We start from the raw sequence: 18,154 nt of genomic DNA on the forward strand, positions 1-18,154 counted from the left end.
TAATCAAAACTGGTCTCTTTAAAACCGAGTCATCAAAAAACAAGCAAAGCGAACATACAGCAAAATTTCCCATTACATGCCAAAACACAAAGCATCCCATAACCTGGGGTTAAAACAATGCAACATGAAAACAAAGCACTCTGTACCATTCATATCTGCAACTTGGCTCTAAATACAAAATGCAAGTAATCACAATGGCATAAGAGTTGTATAGTATTTGTAGACATTAAGGGGCCATACTTCTTTTAAAGTAGCGCTTATCAAGATGCATGACTTTATCTTTTCAAAAATAAAAAAAGTAGCATCTAACTCAAGTTCAGCAGGGAATGGGATGGGATTCAATACATTTTCTTCTTTCGTATGAAAAAAAAATAGCATTAGAAAAGTTGTTTTTTCTCTAAAATAAATGCAAGCAAGGAATTGTGGGAGTTAATAAAAATATCTCGAAATATAATTAACAAATACCATCTATTGCAGGGTCTTCTCTATGACTTTGAATTTCCCAGCTACTGCCTCAAGTTGCAAGTATGAATCAAGAGAAGCAATAAAAAATTTCCAACAAGCGGCAAATAAACAGAATATCCATGGGTGCGTATTTTTCTGTCTTGTTCCCAACTTACAGTAAGTGGTCTACAATGTGCCACAGCGATATACCACCAACGTTCTCTTGCCGCTATGAACCTTCGTTCGTCTGTGCAATTATACTTCTGTATGCCATCAATGGTTTGCACTTTACATCCTGACGTTGTATCTAGAGTAATTATCTGATTATTACTCGGGTTCATGACCGCCTTTCTTTCGGTACAATTCTGTTGTTGGAAAGAGAGTGAAAAGGCACATGAATGAAAGGTGGTATACAATATCTATACTTCCGCAACGATGTAAAACTTACTGGAGTGCTAGACGGGTCGCAGCGACTCACGGCAATAAACCACCAACGTTCACGTGCTGCATTAAATCTTCTACCTCCAGAGCAGACGTACTTGTCAACACCATCAATGTTGTTAATAACACAGCCAGACAGGGAATACTGTGTAGTGAGGTAAATGATCTGGTTGTTTTGCGGGTCTAGAACAGCCACTTTCCCCGCACACGTCTGTTAGGATTTAAAAAATATGAGACTTCAGCTGTCAACGTCTTATTCCCTATCTACAGCAGAATAATCTTTTACCTAGAAACATTTAACAATAAACTTCAAATCGCTGACAACCTGAAAAGCAAGGAAATGTGTAAATTAGTGGACTACAATTTGTATACAATAAAAGGGCTTCTTTTTTCTTTCTCTTGTGCATAGGGAGCTAGACATATACTCCACTGATTTAGGAAAACTGATTTTGATTTTATCTGTCAAACATCAACAATGGTTAAATCACATTTTGGTAGAGCAAAAATAAATTTCAATTATTTTTTTTTTAAAACTGTTCCTTAACTATTCATTAAGAGTAAAGATTGATGTTTTCTTACTTTTTACAAAGCATTTTTTTGTTCTTTCATGAGCATATTCTGTAAACAGGACATCTTACGCATAAAAGAAGCTCTTTTATATCACTAAAGAAATATGAACAGACAGAAATGTAATAATGTAGGGAGACTATAAATGAGGACCTAATCTAAAACCTTTCTCCAACTACCAGAAGGAACTTGGAATCAAGTCAAGCTCATATCTTACATCGCTCGGATTTCTGACACATCGGCTTACAGCCACGTACCACCAACGTTCTCGCGAAGATCGAAAAATCCTTCCCCCTTCACAGTAATACTTCCATGTTCCGCCTATTTGTTTACTTATGCATCCAGAAACTGTACTGTTTGACGTAATCTGGATGTTCTGACTGGCCGAGAGTGGTACCAACTTCTGTGCACATGACTATGAAAAAATTTTGTTACATAAATCATCATTTCTACAACCTTACAACAATTCATGATTTCGTTCAACTCATTTTCAATAAGTTTTGAATAAAACTCAAAACTAAAACATTGAAAATGCATCTTCATCCTGGAAACAGATCACTTACGATGACTGAAACGAAAAAGGCAAAATAATATTGTTATTCTTGTGAAATTTGGGGTTTTGTGGAAACTGTTAGATGCAAAGTTAGTTCACTGCATCAGTATAGTTTTACATAAACTGCTCCTGTGAGTTAAGCTGAAGTGAAAATACATGACTTTCTTTGGTATTTAGTTCAAACTATTTCCCTAGTGCAGGCAACAATGCAAACTGTTACTCCGTAAATTTTAATACTGATAACAGAAATAGTCATATAGTTCTGACATTTTAAAATCTAAATCTTCCAACGTTTGATGAAAGTTTGAGTTTCAAATAAGTTATATTATTTACTCATCAACATTATGTGCTATGTTCAAATACACATCTTAATAAAAGTTTCTCTGAAAGGAACAAACTCATTTTTTGAAATGACTGGCCTCCAGACAAATATCACAAAATTACAACATTCGAAACGACCGGTGGAATATTTAACTTGATATTTTTATATAAATATTTTCAAGTGCATGATACAAAATGTACAAACTAATGCTAAATTTCTGATATATTACAAGAGTATTTTAATGCAAGAGCTTTTCTACACAATTCTGTATTTTCATAAAGAAAATTCAGCCTAGAGCAAAAGCAATCCCCTTCATTCAACATTTTTTACAATTACTGACATGAGCATGTCCTTTAACAAATAAATCAAAAATATGCTTAATGTCTTTTACAATTTTGCCTAAGGTCAAATAATTTGAACTTTACCAAACGTTAAATGTTTTCAAAACAACTTTCGAAACAAGACCCATAACTCTTGTAAACCCTTACATCGGTTGGATCTCTATCACAATGACTGGCAGCTACAAACCACCAGCGCTCACGTGACGACCGGAATATTCGGCCACCTACACAATTGTACATCCCGGCACTTGTGATCGTACAACCAGAAAGACCGTACGAGGTGGTCAGGTTTATAATTTGATTATTGCTTACGTCCAGTACCGCCAATTTCTCTTTGCAGGTCTGTATTGAAATAATGCTATATGATAATGGTATTAAAATATACATCCAAGAATCATATAAAAAGATCAAAGCACAATACTATTTTAAGGAAGAAAAAATGGACACACAAAGAAAACATATTTTTACACAACATGAATTGTTTCCCCATTGTTGGCATTTCAAGAAAATTTATTTGTTAATAGTTATCAAATCAAAGTTTATCTGTCTTTAAAAAAAGTTAGTTAAAGGGTAAGGAAAGCCTGACAATAAGTTGATTTTATATGAAAGCCATCCTCAAGCTTTTTATAACGCTGGAAGAATTTTCAAAATCGGACCACTACTGAAAAAGATATAGCAGTTTAAATTTTAAGAAAATGGCTGAACATGGAGGCAGCCATTTTAGTGTGTTTATGACGTCATTTACACACTGCTGAATTCTTTATTTAGCATATAACCTTTTATATAGATTAATTTTCATGTTTCTTGAGTGTAAGGTGTAAAACATGATAATTTCTTCCATTATAGCTGAAATAAGCAGAGAAATTATTTTGCAGAAATAAGTAAATACAATTTAAATGTGTATCTAAATATTTAACAAATCCACCATTTTGTTTTTTGTTGCCATGGAAACAAAATGGCCGCCGATTTGACCAAATATTTAAATGCTCATAACTTTCTCATTTTAACTCCGATTTTGAAAATTCTTTCACTTCGTTAAATGATTTAAGAAATCCCAGCAGACTAAATTAACATAAGAACAGCGTTGCCTTTCCCTTTAAGGAAAATATGCATATTAAGCAGTTTCTCATGCTGCACTATCATATGATATGTATAATAATACAAGATGTCATTCTATCCAATATGTTAGGTAAAATGCTTAATTCAAGAAAAATAATTACATGCGCTGAAGTCCTTAAAAGTCCTTTTTTTTACACAGCAGCTACATTTGTATTTGGACTTCCATATTACAGATTTTTACATTGACATAAATTTTGCTGAAGGAAATATACTCAGGTTTTTAGTGGACACTACTGCACAACATAAGGAGCATATAACATTAATCTGCAAAAGACTTAGTGCATATTTCTGGATGTTAATTATCTTTTAATTACATTCTCATTATTGATTATGATAAATGTTTGTTCTTTAGCTTTTTTAATATTAACGGCCTATTGAATTCTAAATTTATGCAATAATAAACATTAAATGGCCTTAAATCTGATGTTGCAAATCAAACTTGAAATCTGCAAGTCAATATGGAAAAATATTATTTAGTCTAACGGATAGTTCAAAGAGCATTAAATAAAGACGCTTGTGTCACTGTATCGAAAGCTGGTCCCTTCTGTTCCAACAAAACTGAAATATTTTTGCATAACCTTAAGTGTTTTATGCAACTATCCCATTAAATACACACTAATTATAAACTTTTCTCCAAAGGTATACCATATACAAATATTTGTATTATTTCTATTCATATACCATTTACTATCAAAGCTACATTTAACAGTCATATATTTCAACCCTATTTAGTGACGTCAGACAAAATATGCAATAGGCTCGTGCCTTCCAGTTTCTAAGAATAGACTATGTTAATAATAAAGACTTCATCATTTATTTTGTAAGAAAATCAACTGATCATTCTTAAATAGACACTTTAAGTCATTACTGGCAGTATGCCAAACTGAAACAATAAATGCAGCAAAACAGACCATTACCAGGTCATTTAAAGTGTATTCTTACAATTTTAAAGCTTGGTAAACATAATTACTGGTAATCCATAACATACAAGTGGCCCTAAATTTTACTCTTCAAAAATCAAGATCTGTGCTATAGTCTTTGGAAGGGGTAGGTTAACTTTTTTTGTTTGTTTTGGGTTCAGCGCCATTTTTCAAAAAAAAAATCAGTGTTCCTGGTTTCTATACCAGTATTAACCTGTTCTCTTCAAATAACAAAAATGCCAACTTCTCCACATGGATCAGAGTGTCTCATTAACAATTTGTCATGGAGGATATACATGCACCAGTTCTGGCATGGGATCCAACTAAACTTAATTGTTTTTACCTTGTCTGACTTATAAACTGCATCCCACTGATCCGGTGTATCATAGTACAGCAATATATGTTGTGGACCATATGTCTGAAAGTACAGAACAGAAAGTAATATATGTTGTGAACCCTACATATAAATTTATACAAGACAAAGTAATATACATGTATGTTTATGAAATATACAAGACAAAGCAATATGAACATTATGTGTTATGAACCATATGTATGAAATATATATGAGAGAGGGAGAGAGAGAGAGAGAGAGAAATACAACAAATGCTGGTAGCATTCCTAAATTGATGGAAAAAGGCCTGTGTTGTGAACAATATATCTAAATTCTAAAAATATGCATGGCTTTCTTCCATATTCTTCACGACTGGATTTACTATGACAGGCCATACTAAAATGTGTTCTTCACATGCAACTGACAACATTGCAATGCATTAACACAGATCAGGTGTAGAGGTCATACATGGCAATTATATTGCCGTTGGGTCACACAGAACCTCTAGACTGCGGCGAGTCTCGTGCACTACCTATTGTACTTTAATACTACACTGAATAAGTACATTTTATTTTTTTAGACTTAAAACTTTTGATCTACCAAGGGTTGTATAAAAACATTTAATAAGTGAGTTAATCCAAGGAAGTATTAAACAGATTATTAAAATTGAATAACAAACTTGGAACTATTTTTGTTTCACCTATATTTGCCAGAATATCTGGCCAGCTATAAAAATTAAATAACCCTTAATGCTGGCAAGGGTTATTTAAGGTCAATTTATTATAACCAGTCTATTGAGATAAAAAAAACAACATCAAAACTGGCATAAAAGAAAATGTAATGTTCTGACTGATATTTAAAAGGAAGACTTTCAAGGGAATACATAACTTGAGCAAATTCATAAATAAAAGTTCTCGTAACAAACTGGCTTTTAATGGCACAAAATAGAGGTCAACATTTCACCAACATGTTACATAATATTAAAGGGGAATATATGCCATATTTGAAAACTGTTCTTTCTAGAAATAGTCTGATGAAACATTAAAACTGGCATAAAAAATGAAAATTGGATTAAATCAAAAAAGATCAAGCCATTTGAATAATACAAATGTATTGAAATGATCGACAGCCTTTTTGGACAAAATACGACACCCTTATATGGTACAAGTATACACTGAATTAAAGTGATACAGTTAATTTTATTCAACATAACATTGCCAAAAATACCATATTTGGTAATGGAAATAATGATGCTAATCTTTTAATGTCTATTGCCTGATTAACCTTTCATAAGTTTAATGTCTCAACTAGCTTTGCATATAAAACCCCTTCACGATGGCAAGCTATAATATTGGTTAGTGCTTAAATCTTGTAACTTCCTTAATGTTAAAAAGCCTTGAAGAAGATTTAAAACAAGACAAGTTAAAGTACAATATATTTCAAGCATTCACTGTTTTAAGAACTGGTTAACATTTAAGAATACTTGTGAAACAAACAGGATTATTTTTGTAGTATTTATTTTCTGAATTAAGGAGAGTTCGCAAACACAGCAAAAATAAATCCTTTGTAACATTTTTGATTAAATAGTATTCCACATAGACCCTGTGTACCATTTTAAGTCTCAAAATACAGTCTGTCATTTTATAAACTCATTCAGTAAAAGAACAAAGCAATTAAGACAGAAAAGTGGTCGAAAAAAATCCTAAATGCCCGTCTCTATTGCAGAATGGGTGTTTTAATCATCCTTTAACAATTTCAGAATGAATTCTGCAGGAAAGTGAGTTTGGCAAGCTTGCTTTCCACCAAATCATGGTAAATATTTTTTAAAAAGAAGGCCCAAGAAAAAGTGGTGTTCTCGAAAGATGATTAAAAATGATCTCTTAAGTAGCTGTAATTTATAACATATGAATAAAGATTTTTTTTTTGTACTTTTTCAATAACGGAATGAAACCATGATTTTTCTTTATTATGCCTACTCTTACAGTCACAAGTCTTCCTGTTTGAATAAATAATGGCAAATAAATCAAGTATTCAAAGTATGACCATGTACTTATAAATCAATACCACAATGAATATTATTGATTTCAGTGCTTCGTTTCCACATCAAACTAGTATTACTTAGCAAACACATTTGATCAGATCGTTTATCAAAACATTTTTACAACAAATGACTATATTTTCACATTTTTAAATAAGAAATTTAGCAGTCAATAAAATGTCCATTAATTTATCGTTAAATAGTACACTGGATCATAAAATTTCATAAATACTATGTAAATGACCATTATTCACTTCATTTTTTTTCGATGAATAATTATTTCTACAGAGAGTGTAGTATTGCACAAAGGAGGGTGGATGCATCTGATTTATAAAAGGGCATGCAAAATTGTTCAAATTTTTTTTCACCTCGTTAAATTTGAAAGTTCCATCTTGAAAACTTAATCTCAGTTTTTTTCCAATTTCCAAAGTTCTTTTATCAGCGCAGAATAAATTTTCTTGGTCTACAATGTACCCTGACCAATTTACCCTGTACAGAGTACAATTATAACAAGAGCACCGCCTTGCGGGTGCTGACGCTCATCTGATTTTTTTTGTGTAATAGAAATATTGTCCTACCCATGATTTTCTAAGTCTAAAAAGGGCCATCATTCTTGCAAAAAGCAGGATAGAGTTATGTTTCTTGATGTACAGTGTCCACTTATGATGGTGAAAAACTGTTGCAAGTTTTAAAGCAATAGCTTTGATAGTTTATGAGAAAAGTTGACTTAAACATAATACTCAACCAAGAAAATGATTTTCTAAGTCCAAAAGGGGCAATAATTATTGCAAAAAGCAGGATGGAGTTATGTTGCTTGCTGTACAGGGTCAGCTTATGATGGTGAACAAGTGTTGCAAGTTTCAAAGCAATAGCTTTGATAGTTTAAGAGAAAAGTTGACCTAAACATAAAACTTAACCAAGAAATCTGATATTTTCTAAGTCCAAAAGGGGCCATAAATCTTGCAAAAAGCAGGACGGAGTTATGTTTCTTGCTATACAGGGTCAACTTATGATGGTGAACAAGTGTTGCAAGTTTTAAAGCAATAGCTTTGATAGTTTAGGAGAAAAGTTGACCTAAACATAAAACTTAACCAAGAAATCTGATATTTTCTAAGTACAAAAGCAGGGGTGTGGAAATCCCAATATTTTTCACTTGTCCACGGACAAATGAGACTTAAAAATCTACTTGTCCGCAGTCAAAACTTACTTGCCCGGATTTTCAACATTTTAGCATGCAAATAATTCTTTATTTTGGACAATAATCTACAAGTAGTAACAAAAGCGAACATAACAAAGTGTTATACTGTAGCTGTTTCAAAAAATAAGCTTTTGACACTTGTGTTCGTCCGCGAGGCCGTCGAACATTCAACAGAAATACCTAAAGAATGCTCATCATGCCATGCGAACCCATGTGAAAAAGCATGGCACTTTCTGACTGTTAGAAAAACAAACATGAAACTTCCTGACTCGTACTAGTGAGCTCTTTGTGCTTTGACTATTTACTTCAATTTTTGTTGGCAGACGAAGTTGTAACCGTTGAACAAATTTGTCCAAAACATTGTGATAATTGTTTACGTTTCCGGTTTCTATTCGACAAGTTACCGTGTGCAAAAATCACGCGAGATCATGATAGGGAACCAATCAGAACGCAGAGAAAGAGCTGCTAAATTTAGACACAGTATGGTTTTCCGAAAACTGGAGAAATCGAGAGGCCCTTGGCGGGTGAAACATCCGTTTCATACATCAAATTCTTTTATAAACTCCATAAACTTGAAGTACTGTTCAGCGTTCCTAAATTATTCTTTCCTTTCTTCATTTCAAACCAGAAAATTTGTGCTTGTCCGCGGACAAACGGAATGCGAAAACTCACTTGTCCGCAGTCAAAAAGTCCCGAGTCGGACAAGTCGGACATAGGAATTCCACACCCCTGAAAAGGGGCCATAAATCTTGCAAAAAGCAAGATGGAGTTATGTTTCTTGCTATACAGGGTCAGCTTATGATGGTGAACAAGTATTCCAAGTTTCAAAGCAATAGCTTTGATAGTTTAGGAGAAAAGCTGACCTAAACATAAAACTTAACCAGGCAACGCCGACGCAGACGCCGACGCCGACACCGACGCCGACGCCGACAACCGCTCAAGCGATGACAATAACTCATCATTTTTTTTCAAAAAATCAGATGAGCTAATAAAACAATATTATTAAAAGTAAGGTTTTCCGTCACAAGTTGAGTAAGGCCTAAAAAAAAGTTCTTTGTTTCCAGTAACATGTTAAAAAAATTAGGGTAGGTAGGTCGGAAAATTTCTTTTTTGGATTTTTTTTTTAAATTCCATATGATCAAACTTCAAAATATCATGAAAAAGGTATTATATTACACAGACCAGTATATATATTTTAGTACATGTATGTTTGCAAATCCTATTTTTTGAAGGGTTACCTTTTCCCAGAAAAGAGAGTAAATGCCATATTTAATTTTCAAATGTTCATCAATAAGCTAAGGTAGTGGACCAACAGTAACATTTGGAAATTTCTGTACAATTACATCATATGCAATTTTGAGATTCCCCTGTTGGTTGCTTGTATGAACTACATGTACATTAGCAGCTTAAGACTGCTGAAATAGCATTAGGAGAACGCGTAATCGAAAGAAAATTGTCAAATGAGCCGCACCATGAGAAAACCAACATCGTGTGTTTGCGACCAGCATGGGTCCAGACCAGCCTGCCCATCCACGCAGTCTTGTCAGGATCCATACTGTTCGCTAATGGTTTCTGTAACTGCAATAGGCTTTGAAAGCGAACAGCATGGATCCTGACCAGACTGCGCAGGCTGGTCTGGATCCATGCTGGTCGCAAATGCACTATGTTGGTTTTCTCATGGTGCAGCTCATTAATGTCATTACTGACCCATTACCTTAACACAAACCATTCTCACTAAGCAATTTTGCCATTAGTCAATACTGAGGAAAAAAACAGCCAATCAGAGGCTGGAGCTTTCAGACTGGTCTCTGAGTTGATTTTTATAACTTTAAAACTTAAGTTTAAACAATATATTTCCAAAATTTATTTGCATTTCATGTTGATTCTTTCGCAGAGGATCATGCTACAACAGTATGAATTTGATAAACAGAAGTAAATACTTACAATGGGATACTCAAAAGTAAACCTCAGTGTGCCCTTGGCCGACAGAAAGCAGAATCTTGTAATAAACTCCCAGTCCTGGAAATATAATACATGCATACTTTAATTAATAAATAAGGGCATGGTTATTTCGTTTAGGTTACACTGATTTAGTTCACGCTGAGAGTAAATGAAATATTCTCCAAGTCTTTCCAAGGGGTACAAAGCAGCGGGTTTCCAATCCAATACTATGACCAACAATAAACTGTACTGGCTGCGCATTCATCGTGTTCTAAAATACAGCATATTTCCAAATAAATGCCTTTCCTTTTATATACAGTCCCATATTTTCAGGATAACTATAAGTCATATATAAGTGAACACCAGCACTATGGTAGTGCTACAGTTGTTCAAATTCATTCATTAAAAGTAGAACTTATAGTTCATATTTACTGACAAATATCCTTCTTTTGCAAACTCTAATAACCCTTGATCTTCTGTATGTGACCAACATTTAATAACCAAAAGCTTTTTTCATCTTTAAATGCTCAGATGGGTTGCAATCCTCTTGAAACTTTTCAAATAAATAGATTTGTTTTATAAAGGAATAATCAAGGAATATTCATTTAGAGTTAATCAGTTTACACAGAAACTAAATATAGTCAAACCTGCCTTTAAAGATGATCCTTGGTAAATGAAAAAGGTTGTCTTTGTTAGGTAATAGGTGGTCTATCTGCACCGGTAAATTTACATTATACATTATAAAACACTAAGCGAAACAGGAGCTGTCCATAAGACAGCGCGCTCGACTTTTTTCAGTGCTTGACTCTGAATTAGAGCTTTGTCAGTATAAAAAAAAATCCAAGTTAAAAAGGAACATAACTCTGTCAAAATTCAAATCAGAGTTATGGGAATTGTGTCTCCTGGTGTAGACTTTGATAGTAAATAAGTATTTTAAGTTTCAAGTCAAAAGCTTTAATAGTAACAGAGATATTAATTTTGACTTTATCAAAAATTTTAACAAAAATTCTAAGTTAAAAAGGGGCATAATTCTGTCAAAATTCAAATCAGAGTTATGGGGATTGTTTCTCTTGGTGTAGACTTTGATGATAAATAAGTATTTCAAGTTTCAAGTCAATAGCTTTGATAGTAACAGAGACATTTGACTTTATCAAAAACTTTAACCAACAGCAACGCCGACACTGACGCCAGGGCGAGTACAATAGCTCTACTTTTTCTTCGAAAAGTCGAGCTAAAAAGTGGCCTTTTTAAGCAGGGTTTACAGTAGTTGCCTTTATGTCTGACAAATGGCAGGTTTTAACCGTATGATAAAATATAGTTTTTTGAAGATTTTGGTAACAAATTATACATGAAATTCATTTTAACCAAAACTCTTCAAAGAAGTTCTGGACACAGAATACTGTTATTCATGGCCCTATTTTTAGGAGATTTTCTCCTGTATACAACCTGCCCAATCAATGTTTTACTTAACAAGTGAGGGTATTCAAAACTACTAAAATCAATTTTCAAAAAAGCTTGTTAAATCATGTAACATCATTAAAAGATTTACAAAATAAAACTTGCTCATTCAGGTAGTTACACAAAGCACCCGAGGTCAAATTCCTTTTGATAACTTGCAAGTCTTGGAACAGGGTTCTAAAAATTCTAATTGCTGTCAATGGAATAAAACAGTACACTGTTCTGATCTGGTACCCAGCACTGTTCTGATCTGGTACCCAGCACTGTTCTGATCTGGTACCGAGCCCTATTTAGATTATCCTGTATAAGAACTATGACCTGTTTTCCATTCTGGTAAATATTTATTTTGTGACGTTATGTCTGCATCAAGTTTTTTTCAAAACAGTCCACTTGTTCTTAACATTCCAGAACACTACTCTTCTTAACTCCACTGAGGTAATGTATGAGCAGAATGTTCAAAGTAGCCAATGAATATGGCCTAAATGTATAATGCAATGGACTTCATAAAATGCTTCTATTACCAAATTTTTCTGTTTGTTCAAACATCCAAGAAATAAAAAAACAAGTACACAATTGACTTTATTAATACTGTGTTAATATTGATTTCATATAAGTTTTCAGTCTTTAATTAATGGGTTAGCCATGCAACAATAAATCATATTATTTCTTTTTTTTAGTTTTAGAATGTTAGTACTAACATATCTAATTTTAACCCTTACCAAGCTAAATTTCTAAAATGGACTGGTCCATCATTCAATTTTGGCAGTACCACTAATCATTCAAAGGTGTGCTCACTGAAAATTTACTGACTGAATAGCGAACAGTGCAGACCATGATCAGACTGCAAAGAAGTGCAGGTTGATCTTGGTCTGAACTGGTCGCAAAGGCAAAATTTTCTGCCAACAGTCTAAAGGTTAAGTAAACATTTATTATAATATAAAAATACTCGTGGTTTATGATCTCTTCTTAAATGTTTTGCTTTTTAAAATATATTTTTTAATGTTTAGTTGCAATAAGTCCTAATAACTTGTGCAATAAAACGCTTGGATATATAAGTCTTTTTTTTTAATTGTTAATCTTATTTCATAATCATTTAACCACGTATTTAATACAATTATTAAAAAAATATGTCATTTATAAACAACTAAATGAATCATGATAAACAGCACATACAGACATATTTTTTAATTTCAGAAATGATCTATGTATTGACACATAAATTTATCCTAATAAGTTTAATCCCTTGCATATTTTGTAGTACTTGAAAGTGTTTTAATCTTCTTTAGTACTTCAATCTGTCATAGAAATAAGGCCAATCTTATTTTATGGCAATAATTCAACCGCTTTCAAACTTCACACCAGTACATGACATGTGCACATACAAATATTACATAAATAAAATATTATATAATAATAATCCCTCAACATGATGTCTGTTTGGTGGATTTTGCAGAGTATTTGCATTACATTATCATCTTAAAATTGAATATCTAAACACTAGGAAACAGTTAGTGCTTGAAATGATAAAAATCATCACTTCAAATATTTCATTTTTGTCTTTCTGCATAATCATGTATTTTTCATGTTGATTTTATGAAAATTTGAATATTGCGCGTATTGCAATAATTACTTATTATTCATAACCTAAATTCATGCAATTCTCCAACAGATTAATATTATGATGTTTTGTACTGGTTCACTGTATAAATGTTGTGTATTAATTTATGTCCACTGTATATATGTTGTGTATGGAAGATAGGAAAACCGAATGCATAAGCCTCATTAGATAAAGACATTACTTTAATACTTGCTTACTTATCAAAGTTGAAATTAAAGTCAAACAATGCAATGAAGATAATAATGAGAACAAAATTGCTGTTAATCCCTCAATGAAAACTTATGACAATGTTTGAGAGAATGGTTAAATACTGAGACACATTAAGATTTTTCATGAATCTAGCACAACTCCCTAGATGTAGTCCTACATCAAACTTTATAAAAGCCCTTAACCTTTAGCCTGCTGGCAGCAAGTTATTTGGCCTTTGCTATCAGTGCAGACCAACTTGAACTTCCCCAAGATTAGTCTGCACTGTTCGCTATTCAGTCAGTAAATTTTCAGTGAACACCCTTTAAATAATAAATGGTATTGCCCAAACTGAACAATGGACCAGTCCTTTTTAAAAATTTAGCAGGGTAAGGTTAATCTATCAAGAAAATGAAGTGTCTACAGGCAGGTACAGCAAGTAGCTGCTAAGCAGGTATAGACCTGCATTCCAAAGGTATGGGTCCATAGATAAGACTGAAGGGGACTGTCTAGAACAAAACTCCTTTTCCCAGATATTGTAGCTTGTATAAATCAAAATTTTCAATTCTGTTGCAGCGATGTAATCATGTATTTACTTAAAACTTCAACCTCTTTCACCTCTAGCTCTGCTCTTCCAGTAATACCAAAATGAAATGAAAATCCATTTACTGAACCCATATAACATAGTTTTTTACACATAAATGGTGCTTATGAATGGTAGCATACTGTCCTTTTATCTTTTACTTTTAATACTGTAATATACTACATTTCTTCAACAACTGTTTCTAAATGTAGATGACTTGCGTAGTATGTATTTCAATAAAAACAACATTAATAGGTGCTGTATGTTCTGATAGTGGCACCTTCCCTTTCATCTCTTAACTGCTCATTACTTGTGATACCGTTCAGGAAATGAACCGTCCATTTTAGACTTGATCTTCACAAATGAGGAAGACATGGTTACAGAAATCATATATAACCCAGGGGTAGGGAAAAGTGATCATTTGACATTGATCTTTGAATTTATCTGCTTTAAGGAGATAAAGACCAATAATGCACCTAGATTTGACTATAATAAAGCAAACATCTCCGCCATAAAAGAGGACATCAAAACGACAGATTGGACAGTTATTGACAGTGTGGGGATTCAGATGTCTTGGGAATTGTTTGAAAACAAACTTACCAATTGTATCGAAAATCATGTTCCAAAAAAGACAAATAATCGAGGACACCGGATTCCTTATATTGACAATGAAACTGCAAAGGCCATCAAAGAAAAAAGAAGTAAGTGGCTGAAATACAAATACAGGAAAAATCATCTAACATACAACAGTTATAAAATAGCAAGGAATAGGGTAGGATATCATCTTAGGAGGTCAAAATACAAATATGAACAGAACATAGCAGACAATGTTAAGAAAGATCCTAAAAGATTCTGGAAATATGTAAGATCAAACTCTAAAACAATGTCTGGAATAAATGGAATACTAGTTAATGGAACCAAAACTAATAACGACATAGAAATCGCAGAAGAATTCAATAGGCATTTCACAACAGTGTTCACCACTGAAACAGAACCTATACCAGATACAGAAAGAATATCAAAAGTTGCTATATATGACACAGAAATCAATGATAGAATCACATTTAAAGCTATTCAAGAAATTAACCCAACAAAATCCCAAGGGCCAGATGAAATACACCCCAAAATCATATATGAATGCAAAGATGAAGTCTGTAAAATCCTGACTAAAATGTATAGAAAATCTCTTGATGAAGGCAAACTTCCAAATGACTGGAAAAAAGCAAACGTGACAGCAATTCATAAGAGTGGAAATAAAAATAATGTTGAAAATTATAGACCAATTAGTGTGACATCTATATGCTGTAGGATAATGGAGAAAATTATAAGAAATGCCATAGTAACACATCTAGAAAATAATGAAAATAATTTCAAACTATCAACATGGATTTAGAAAAGGCAGATCGTGTACTACACAATTGCTCGAATGCATTGAAGAATGGACTACGGCAATTGATGAAAACCATGACATAGATATCATTTACTTAGATTTCAAGGCTGCTTTTGATAAAGTTCCACATAAAAGACTGTTAAAGAAAATCTGGAGTATAGGAATAAGGGGTAGCATTTACAAATGGATTGAGGACTTCTTGAACAATAGGTTACAGAGGGTTAAAATCAATGGGGCCACCTCAACATGGCAAAATGTCACCAGTGGAGTCCCACAGGGTAGTGTATTAGGACCAGTTTTGTTTCTAATCTTTATCAATGACTTACCAGATGCTCTAAGTTGCGCATCAAAACTCTTTGCTGATGATACCAAACTGTACTCGGTCATAAGAGGACATGATGATGAAGTTAGGCTACAAGATAATATTTTCGATGCCTGTGAATGGGCAAACAAGTGGCAAATGATATTTAATATCAAAAAATGCAAAACAATGCACATAGGAAATAAACCTAGGACAGAATACTACATGAAAGATAATGAAAACAAAATAAACAAGATAAACCAGATTACTGAAGAAAAAGACCTTGGGGTTATATTTGATGATAAACTCACTTTTAGTAAACATATAAGTACCAAAGTTAACATCGCAAATAGAAATCTTGGACTAATAATTAAAAACTTTACATATATGAACAAAGAAATGTTTTTACAGTTATACAAATCACTAGTACGTCCACATTTGGAGTATGCTTCTGTCATATGGACCCCAAAATACAAGAAAGATGCAGTCGCCATAGAAAATGTGCAGAGGAGAGCCACAAGGATGCTTCATGAATTACAAGGATTAGAGTACAGCGATAGGTTAATCCAACTAGGGATGCCAACTCTAGAGTATAGGAGAACTAGAGCAGATGTCATTGAAGTGTACAAACTTAGAAATGAATTAGATAAAACTTCCACAAACTTGCTAACTGTTAGAACAAATACTAATACAAGGGGGAACACACAGAAATTATTCAAACCTAGAGCCAATTCTAACACAAGAAAAAATACTTTCAGTCACAGAGTAATTGACACATGGAATGCACTCCCCTCCAGTACAATTGAAGCTCCAACTCTCAACAGTTTCAAATCAAGACTAAATAAGCACTGGTCTGGGAGGTCAAAATTCATAGCTAAGTGCTACAGCCCCTATCAGTAAAAATTTTGTATATTGACATAAAGGGTGATAAGACTGTGCTAGGGAACAATGTTCCTTTTTAGAAATTTTATTGATTGATATTTTTAAATGTCAGGCCAGTCTGAACCCAAGCATAGGTGCTATGGTCTTAATTTGTAAAATCTAGACTCTATGACAGTTAAGATAAATTATGTTCTTTTTAAAAAAAAAAAATGAACAAAAACAAACACCAAAATAACTTGTTTCTACTATATAAATGTAACGCCAGTCTAATTCAAGCAATGGATACTGTGCCAAAACACGCAATTGATAGTACATACACAAGTATATATTGAATAGACTGTGCTAATTAACTGTGATTTTTTATCCTTTTAAGAACACACCATTATAAGGAATTTTAACTGTAAATAGTAGCAATATAATATATGTCAGAATGTACATACCAATATTATGACAATTAAATGGAATAGAATAAATATAAAGATAATTTATAATTAAAATAATTTAGTACCAAATTGGGAAAACAAATACAAATGGGCCTAAGAAGCGTCAACGCTTAACATCTAATGATGTTCCGGGCTTCTACTCTACATGAACTACATGAACATGAATTGTGAGAACATACAGAAAATATTTAATTGTCTGGGTTTCTTATAGTTAAAATTAAACATCAGTTTGTGCAATCTATCTGTGATAGTCAATTAATTCTGTTTGAATTATTTGGAGTTCCTTGATTGTAATTTTGAGTGAATGCCTGATGAGTGACCAAGATTTCGGTAAAAAACTTTAAAATCGTATTTGTTTTTTTTTTTTTATTTACAACAGAATAGAAGATTCTAATAAGCCACAAAATATGTGAAAAGCCAGGAGTTTTTTTACCTCTAGAGAATGCTCCGTGCAAAAAATAGGAGCCATAAAATATCTAAACAATATGTCAATAATTACATTGTGTCAGTTATCAGATTACAAACTATTATCATTAGCACGACTTATAAACTGTACAAAAAACTGTTGATGATGTCACCCACTGACCCGGAAAGCTGAAAAACAAATAACAAAATGTGCTTTAACTGTGGTACGAACCTCTAACGTATTTATTTCGCCTTCAACATATTTCCCATAAGAAGAATTAATAACAAGACACAAAAAACTCAACAAAATATAGAGAAATTTGCGAGCCATTCCGAAAAAAACTATTGTGAAAATGTCCTATCATGCGTCCGCCATTTTCTAATCACGTGACACGATTTCCCGGCAACTACCAAAACATACGGTTCTATTTTTAGTTAATCAACAGGTGCGTAACGGGTCGTAATCACTATCATTCGCAATAAATCCTCAAGAGTTACCTTTCTTATCTATAACACACTATTTAAATCTGCTTAGCCCGTGCATGATACAAGATACAACATTTTTATAGTCATTTTATTATAGGGCCTACAAACAACATTAGCTATGTATCGATAGCTGACTATCATAAAATCTTTTGTCTAAATATTTATCTAGATTAGAATCTATAAT

General features: G+C 32.9%; 1 protein-coding gene across 1 annotated transcript; it reads right to left on the reverse strand.

The window, feature by feature from the left end:
• Positions 1 to 491: 491 nt before the first annotated feature.
• Positions 492 to 17,860, reverse strand: LOC128559900 (transmembrane protein 145-like). The gene is made up of 4 exons (XM_053552941.1): positions 17,717 to 17,860; positions 10,222 to 10,296; positions 5,051 to 5,125; positions 492 to 809 (listed from the first exon to the last, which is right to left on the reverse strand). The coding sequence occupies exons 1-4, from the start codon at positions 17,813 to 17,815 to the stop codon at positions 507 to 509; spliced, it is 552 nt and encodes a 183-aa protein (XP_053408916.1). The 5' UTR covers positions 17,816 to 17,860; the 3' UTR covers positions 492 to 506.
• Positions 17,861 to 18,154: the final 294 nt, after the last annotated feature.

Source organism: Mercenaria mercenaria, chromosome 10 (assembly GCF_021730395.1).
Source record: "Mercenaria mercenaria strain notata chromosome 10, MADL_Memer_1, whole genome shotgun sequence".
Taxonomy (NCBI): domain Eukaryota; kingdom Metazoa; phylum Mollusca; class Bivalvia; order Venerida; family Veneridae; genus Mercenaria; species Mercenaria mercenaria.